We start from the raw sequence: 8,714 nt of genomic DNA, 5'->3' as shown, positions 1-8,714 counted from the left end.
TTGCAAGCATCAGCTACCGGCATCTTTTTACTTATGTTGTATCGTATCACAATTACCAACAAAAGAAAATGCATCTTGTGTTATGAACAACACTGTGGCAAATCGTTCTCCTTTGATTTCATGCCGCCTCTCTTTGCCTTCTTTGTCACGCCGCGATTGTTGAAGCTTCAGAACGTACAAATGAAATGTATTTCTTGAAAATTAGGGCAAATTACGTATAAACAAATTACTTACAACTTAGTTTCGTTAACACGGTTTTAAATTATATTTCGAGGAACCTACAAAAGTTCACCTCTAAAACAGAATTTTACAGAACTGAGTTACTGTATTACGGAGAAGAATTTATCAAGAACAAATCAATTGTGTGTGAATTGATTGATTGAGTTGGTGTTTTAAAGTCCACTTTGTGCACACTACGGCTAATCTGGAATGGACCTACAGTTGGAAGTGGGATCCGAACCACTATGTGCCTCGACAGGGTATCAAACCCAGGACTACTTGATTACAAGGCGACAACACTTACCCTACCACTGTGCCATCGGGGAGGCACATGTGGGTGTGTGAAGTGAGATAATTTGGGAGCTATATGAGAATACAGGCTCTGGCAATACAGAGTTCAATAAATTACAACGAAACGCTTGGCAATTGCTCGATTTCCTTAACATTAATGATACATTTGGTACATGTGTTATTAATGCTTTGAGCTACCTGTATGTAAAAACATAAAAAATGAATGAAAGAACAGAAGTAGTAGTTAAAGAATCGGTTGTTTTTGCTTACCGGCTACCATTGCAGTGGCACTATCCCAAGATCATCTTCATTGTTGGTTGGTAAAGCAACATCATCTGAGCTACTACTGTCACTGTTGTCTTCCCACCCAAGTGAAATTACAAAATCCTTCATTTGCTGCTCTTCAACTCCCTCCTTTTCCCATGCTTCGGAAATAATCTTCCTTGCATGTTCTATAGCCGAACGCCACCTATCTGCTGTCACATCCCCGATAGCCTGTTCTGACAATTGCAAAATTTTAGACGGTGTAAAAGGAGGCAAAGTGTTCCTCTGTGCTACCAGCCCTTCGACCTGTGCCCAAATAAGTTTGATTGCATTGTACATACAATGATAAGGCGGGAGACGGACCACCGTATGTCCCGCTTCTTCTGCAAGCTTGTCTATTCGATATATGGGGAACTAGGGTTTGTGTAACATAAGGAGCTGCAGTAGTTCAGCCTTCCTCATGTTTCTGTGAGTTCGCGAAAATCCTGAAGTAGGTCAATCCGGCAACAGCGCGTCGCTACCAGAGTGGGTGGTTCCACGCCGCTTGCTAGCGCGTCCCGACTGTAGATATGCACCTTTGATATTATTGGAAAGCCTCAGTGGCCTAGTTAGTAGGGCATCTGACTGCCACGTGGGAGACCCAGGTTCAATTCCTGGGATGGATGATCTAAGGTTGAAATTTTTCCAATTCCTGGGATGGATGATCTAAGGTTGGAATTTTTCCGGCCTTGTCCCAGCACAAATTGGCTCTGGGGCTCAAATCAATGGGCAACCCTAGGGGATAAAGACAGCCAGATCACGGTGCTGATCACATCACCCCCAAATGGCCAAGATCGAGAATGTGTGTTACCCTACTCCCACCTTCCAAATCCCCTATAATGTGCCTTCATGGCATGGTGCATGGGGAACTTTACCTTTGAAGTTATTTTTTTTTATCAGGTAATTTGCAAGGCAACAGTAGTACATGTAGTTCAATTATTACAGCAAATATAAAGGTATTTCTAATAGAAGAACATTTTTAAAAATCATGCTTTAAATACAGTACAACACTAAGTATAATAATTTTAAAACTCATATTATTAACCAATATCAAGAATATTGTTTATGTTTCATAATGTAGCTATTTTCTTAATGTAGTAGTGTGAGCGAAATGAGTAAGAATTTTTTAGCTCTATTTCTTTGCAAACTTACGACACCAGAAATGAACAACGTATACATCATCCTAAATTATAACACCATTAAGCCTTGTTTCCATGATATGAAAAACTCAATATGCTGACCAAGGCAGTAATTTATTTTATTATAAAACAAACTAAACGTAACGTTTCAACTTTCTAGCAAGGTCTTCTTCAGACTCTGCACCAAGTACAAATGTAACAAGATACAAAAACAGGATGATATATATACACACAAACATTACTCCCCTCCAGACTATCAGAAAGTTGTTCTGGAACATTCTAGCAGGTGGCTTTCCCTTGTCAACTGTACTTTCACCTAAAAGGCTAAACATAATTACTTCCATATAGAATGTGGTTGGACTCTTTATCTCACGCTCTTTTTCCTTCATTCTTCTTCCTTCTTCTCTCTTGTCCTTTCCACTCTTTCTAACACCTTCTTCCATTCTTTTTAACATCAGTCCCCCATTCCAGTTCATTGTGTCTTATTCACCTTTCTTCTTTATTTCCTTGGCCTCCTTTCATTTTCTCACTAGTATTCTCTTCTCCCTTCCTGTCTGCTTAGCCTCATCCCACTCTATGTCATGTTCTGTTTCTCTCGTGTGTTTAAATATCGCATTTCTCTCTCTCTCCTAAGTCGCACATCATCCCTATGTTGTTTCAACCTGTCTTTCAGCCTCTTTTTCGTTTCTCCTATGAAATGTTAAGTTTAGTTTATGTTTTATAATAAAATAAATTACTGCCTTGGTCAGCATATTGAGTTTTTCATCATCCTACACTGGCATGGAAAGTTGGTACAATATCATGTGAATTCTAAGACAACAAAAAACTTGATGCTTGTGTGCCAGTTTGAATAGTAGTTCTAGGAAGACAGATCTCAAATATGATGACCATCTTTTACCTGTACGCAAAATAATAACAATAAAAAATAGTGCATTATATGCACTAACCATTGAAACAGAATTATTTAGATTTGCTACAGATTTGTACCAGAACATTGACATCTTATTCCAGGGAGGGAGGGAGAGAGGGGGAGAGAGAGAGGGAGAGGAGAGAGAGAGAGAGAGAGAGAGAGAGAGAGAGAGAGAGAGAGAGAGAGAGAGAGAGAGACACACAGACAGAGACAAGACACAGAGAGAGAGAGAGAGAGAACAAAAAACCCACTTCATTTAAGATGTTATCTTTCAGGAGTTGTAATAATGTTTTCAAAGGGTAGAACTAAACATATATTTCTGCGAAAACTTGTAATGAAAAGCAACAATTTTATTAAAATGCATTTTTGTGTTAAATACAATAAATACATCTCTCACAACCACATGACTGAAACAATCCAAAATCTTCATCATAATACTCTTTCATGTTACTCTTTTTTCTTTAAAAGTTAACTTCTCTGTTGTTATTTTTCAACCCTTCACAAATAAGTGCTGTAGTTAACATGTTTTAAAAAATTAAACCCAAAAAAATACTGTACAAAAAATACTGCACAGATGTCTCACTCTACAACAATAAGTGCCAACATTGTTCTTTTACCAACACTACAATGAGATATTCATGGAGATTCTTGGTCTTAGTGGCAGTATTGTCATTGGTTCCTTGCACCACTAGATCCCAAGATATTGATAAGTATCATAAGACCACGATCTTCACTCTTCCTTCGCAGACAAAAACAGCTTCTGAACTCCACACGTCAAGGAACCTGAGAGAAATATTAAAATTAGAAAAGGCATTTTGAAAAAAGAATATCTCAACTTTTTCCAGGCAATTCTAAAGTATATTTCATACGCATCTTCCCTCACCATCAGGGAAGCCCAGTTAAAGTTTCATAAAAAAAAGGAGATCAACACATCTTCGTTGGTGCGTTTCGTTTTTCAAGGAGGGGGGGATATGACATTTTAGTTATGTCATTTCAGTGCATTTTAAACATTATTTTTTTTCTCACAACAGAAGAGGCACTTTTTAGAATTTACATTTCTTAAAAGCAATATAATTGTTTCTTGCCATTACAAAGTTTCCAAACAACAAATTTGGTGGGAAAAAAAGTAGTCAAGAAAATACTCATTTTGAACACAAATTAAGGGTATGGAATGCTTCCTTCAAGTGTAAATATTTTTACTAGAGAACAACTTGAAAGCTAGTGACAGTTTACTTTAAGTAGGTTCCTCTAGTGTCCATAGAAATTGACAAGGCTCCTCATTGAGCAAGTTTTTGTTGAGAGAAGTAAGTGGTTACATATTCTGAAAGGCCTGAATTTGGGCCTAACAGAGAAATGCAATTAAATAAGGCATAATTTTATCTTCCAATGTTAAAAAAACAAGAATTCAATAAAATATTGAAAATAAATACTGCAACTCTTTCTTTTAATCCAGGTTGATTATCAAATTTCCCTGACATACTGTTCTTTCAAATATGATATTTGATATGTAATTTTATTCTTATTTTCTACCAAAAAAATACACTCATTTATGGCAATGTTGAGACAACAAATTTCAAGACAACATCATAAATAAAATGTTTAATATTACAATTGACTACAATATAAATTATATGTAAAAATAAAGAATAATAATTGGGTATGTTTTCCTGAAGAGCAAAAAATAAGATAGAAAAAAATATTCTGTTGTAGTGTTGACTTGCACAAAGAAAGAAGGATAACATTCTTTTTTAATGTCTCTGGATCAATAATTGGAAAAGAAAACATTTAAAGCAGGTGTCTGGCCATACCACTTACCGAGTATTCTCTGGAACCAGCTTGGCTTATTCTGCCAACACACCCCCAACAAATAGACAGGAACACCAGTCACAGTAATGAGAACACCCATCCCAACTTCCACGGGCCGTACACTGATTGGGAGGATCACAAGGAAGGCACAGATGATGATAAAAACAACAGGAATCCACAACGACACCTGTGGAGAAAGGAAAAAACTGCTTAAAATTTAAGGTACTAACAATATATCTGTATCTCAACTGTATACAAATGAAGTACACAGTATTAAAGATGGAATAAAATGAACATAACAATCCACAATGTATGGAATAAGGCTAAATACAAATTGAACTTTGACACTGAACAATCTGGAAAATTCAACTATTCATACTTGGATTATGGAAGAAACAAAAAATGTAGTATATTGATACATTAATATACTCAAAACAAGTACCCAACTTGTCTGTGAAACTATTAATTTAGTGGCCACTGCCACTATCAATGTAGAAATGTGTTGTTTCAGTGTTTTGTACACTTCCAGTTTCAACTGTTTTGCATGAGAAACACATGCCATAATGGACTGTCACCATGAGTAAAGATTGATATTGAACAGAAGTTTTTTTTGTATATATATACTTTTAAGTGTTACTGCAACAATAAAAACCAAATGGTTACAGACGAACTATCTGCAATAGTGCACCCACCAGTTCTCAGCAAAGCATTTCCACTGGAAAGGTTGCTAAGCATTGAAACAAAGGTTTCGGGTGTCTACCAAAATAACAAATCCAAAATTCTTGACTTTTTTACCTTTTCCCCCCATATACTGTTTGGCAACAACGGGGGACATGGAATGCCAACTGTGGATCCTACCTCCTAAATTAGGATGAAGTACAAGTGTTCAGACGAGATACATTTGTCCAGTGACATTATACCATCTCAAAGTTGTATTCGCAGAAATAATGAGTGTTTGAGTATATTAGTGTTTGGAATATTGTTTCGTCTTTAAAAGAGCAGAATTCTAATACCCTCATTCCAACTACAAACCTCAAGATGGAAGGATTCTTTATGCCTGCTTGTGGAATCGACAAACATATGGAAATTAGCAATGGAAAACTAATCTAATTTTCTTATTGTGAACCGTAACCATGTGTGTCTTCACCACCTTCAAAAATCTGACAACTCCCTTTCTTCCATGCAACCATCACCAACAATTGTTCCTTTTCTCCCCATTGTTGCAGATTCATTCCCACTTGAAAGACGAGGAACACAATTACACAGAACAACCCATATATTAGGAATTGGACAAATTAACTAGCATCATACTGATTTATTGGAAAAATTAAATTTATTGATCTGTAACATATGCAAAATTCTGTAATTTTGTTGATATTCTGAATATGTATCATCTTTTTTTCTAATCTTGTTACATACCTTAAACAACAAGTTGCAATTTTTAACTGGATTTTATTTAACTGGTATCCATAAAATTTATATCAGCACTTAAGAACCTGAATGTATTCATAGCCTTCATAAATGCATGATTTCTTTCTTTAAAAAACAAACTGGAAATTTTGTAAAGGATTTTTCATTAAAAAAATTGACACAAATTTTTGCTTTTTACTTTAACATTATTACAATTGTGGGATCAATATATTGATACACCACTAAAATATGCTTTTATCGTCCTTCATGTTTCATATTTAATCAGGAAATAATTCATTGCTTACGGAGATTAAATCCTACGTTACCTGAATAAAAAAACACCACTTACTTTCACAGTAATTGTGTCCCAACTTCAAGTAATGAGAACTCCAGTCCATCAACTACCATATCTCATCTGAACCAATCCATCCATGCTATTCTAAATCAATCTATTTCCGCATACAAACCACAAGCAGTGAATTTTCAATGTGAAGTACATACCAGAAGCTTTTCAGCAATTTCTTACAACAAATGTCTTCAACTCTAGTCACAGAATATTGCAATTGCCATTCCATGTATTCTACAGGTACCAATTAATATCCTCCTTTATGCATGAATTTCTTTGAACATCACTTTCCATCGAACTACAAGAGATTCTTGCCAGTTGACTACAGAGAAAGGCACAGCTAATAAAAATAACATAAAAGCAATAGTTATTGTCACAAAAAAAATACTAATTGTGTATATGCTATCAATGTCTAGGCTACAGTAATTTCATCCACAATATTTTTTTCTGAAGTGCGAAAAACACTATGGAGATCGATGGAACTAAAGTATACTTGCAAACATAGTCAAGTTTCACACTAGTCATCAAGTGTGGAGTTTTAGGGGGTTTATGCCTATTTTTATCTATCTACGTTAATTGTAATAAGGATACATAAATAGTGAACTTTACTTCCTGGTGCGACAGCTGCATTGAGGGCCTCGCCAATGGCATAAACTGTATGTCCAGTCCCAATTAGCCTATCTGTGCATAAGTGGACTTAAAACAAAAACTTCAACTCCAACAGTCCCTTTGAGGGTGAAGACCTGCCATGAAGATTATCACTGTCTGATGCATGGTTGCATCAAATCCTGTTGCTGCAGGCCATCAAGTCCACTAGTTCTTTTCAATTAGCTACCACCAAGAAATCAAACCTGGGACCCCTCACATCAGAGGCACTAATCATTTGGTTTCATGCGAGTCCTGAACTTGTGAAACAGATGAGAAAAACTCCTAGCAAGTTCACAATCAGAGGTGCAAATCGCAAAATGTGACTGAATTGTATTTTTTTTAACACCCATTCTGAATTACGGTTGCAAATTTTGGTGATTAGTAACACACTGAAAATATGCAGAGAATACTGGAATATAAAGCAACACATTTCATCAATAACTCAATTTGACTCTCCAACACCTCATACAGTGAAACTTCAATTTTACACTTTTCAGTGGACCAAGATAAAAAAAAACAACATGAAATGTTGAATATGTCAAATCCGGGATCATAAACCGAGGTTCTGCTGTATATCTTTTATTTGGTCTATTATACTTCGCTTTTCTGCCACTTTCGGCTAATCGCAAAAGCTGTATACCTAATATAGTAGACATTGCACACTGCAGTTTTAGAGCAGTTTGCTTTTTTTTAAAAAAAGGGTCCTACATATTTTGCAAGAGATGCAACAATTTTGAACATTAAACATTTGAAACTTGATTAAATATATTGCAAATGTACCTCACCACAAAAAGGTGCATATTTGTAGCACAAAAAGGTTGAGTATATAGAAAAGTTTTACTACAGAAGGGATGTTATTTTTATATCCAAATAAAAGTTCGTAAAACATACATGCCAGTATTTAATAAAATATTTATATAATTTTTCTTTGATTTGAAATGGCTTTTTATGTTCTCTTGCCCATTGTGGAATTTGTTGCTTATGAAGTTGGTGAAGTTTGAATTTTGGAACATGATTGCAATACTTTAGGTGAAAAATTGTTCTGAAATGTAATAATACAGTCTCAAACTCCCAAAGCAGCTTTTGATCAGTCTGATATTAGAAATTCTACAAATAAACAAACAGTAAAGGCTGGAATTATGCACTCAATTACAAATGCTACAAGTGAGAGCCACTGTCTTTAAATATACAGTAAGATAGAAAACAAAAACCAAGTGATATTTAAATGCTACAAATTACACACACACACACGATTCGACCAGCAATTAGAAATGAACTAAGAAAGGAACATACTTTTATAGGTCTCTCCATGTCGGGCCTTTTCCACCGCAGCCAAAGGATGCCACCGACTGACAACATGATGAAGAAAGACTCGACGAAACTTGAGTAATCTATCAGAGCATAGATGTCGCTCGTACACAGCATCACCAGGGACAAAAGATTCTGTGGAGATAAATACAAAAGGAATTATTTTAGTCAGAAAATGAACCCCTTTCAAACAGACATGTTTTCAAGTGCACTCTAATTCTGTAAAAAAAACCTATGCAAGTCCCCTTTCACAAATATAATCATAATGTAATCACAGATGTATTTCACAATCAGTGGAGAGGCGTGACATTTTTAAGTAGTCATCGCAAAATTT

General features: G+C 35.6%; 1 protein-coding gene across 5 annotated transcripts in view; it reads right to left on the bottom strand.

Moving 5' to 3' along the window:
• Positions 1 to 3,197: 3,197 nt before the first annotated feature.
• gb (solute carrier family 7 member genderblind) overlaps positions 3,198 to 8,714 on the bottom strand; it is a 41,578-nt gene continuing 36,061 nt past the window's right edge. For 4 of the 5 annotated variants that reach the window (XM_083110282.1, XM_083110284.1, XM_083110285.1 and 1 more), the window contains exons 12-14: positions 8,366 to 8,515; positions 4,678 to 4,855; positions 3,198 to 3,645 (exon numbers count right to left, since the gene is read on the bottom strand). In XM_083110282.1, coding sequence (XP_082966408.1) covers positions 3,593 to 3,645; positions 4,678 to 4,855; positions 8,366 to 8,515 — 381 coding nt within the window. In that variant the 3' untranslated portion in view covers positions 3,198 to 3,592. Of the gene's footprint in view, positions 3,646 to 4,677; positions 4,856 to 6,579; positions 6,765 to 8,365; positions 8,516 to 8,714 lie in introns of those variants that run through there. The other variant, XR_014440638.1, reaches the window with a different exon arrangement.

The sequence above is a fragment of the Lepisma saccharinum genome, chromosome 24 (assembly GCF_977018435.1).
Source record: "Lepisma saccharinum chromosome 24, izLepSacc3.1, whole genome shotgun sequence".
Lineage (NCBI taxonomy): Eukaryota > Metazoa > Arthropoda > Insecta > Zygentoma > Lepismatidae > Lepisma > Lepisma saccharinum.
Note: the sequence above shows the minus strand (reverse complement) of the source record. Positions and strands in the feature narration are given on the sequence as shown.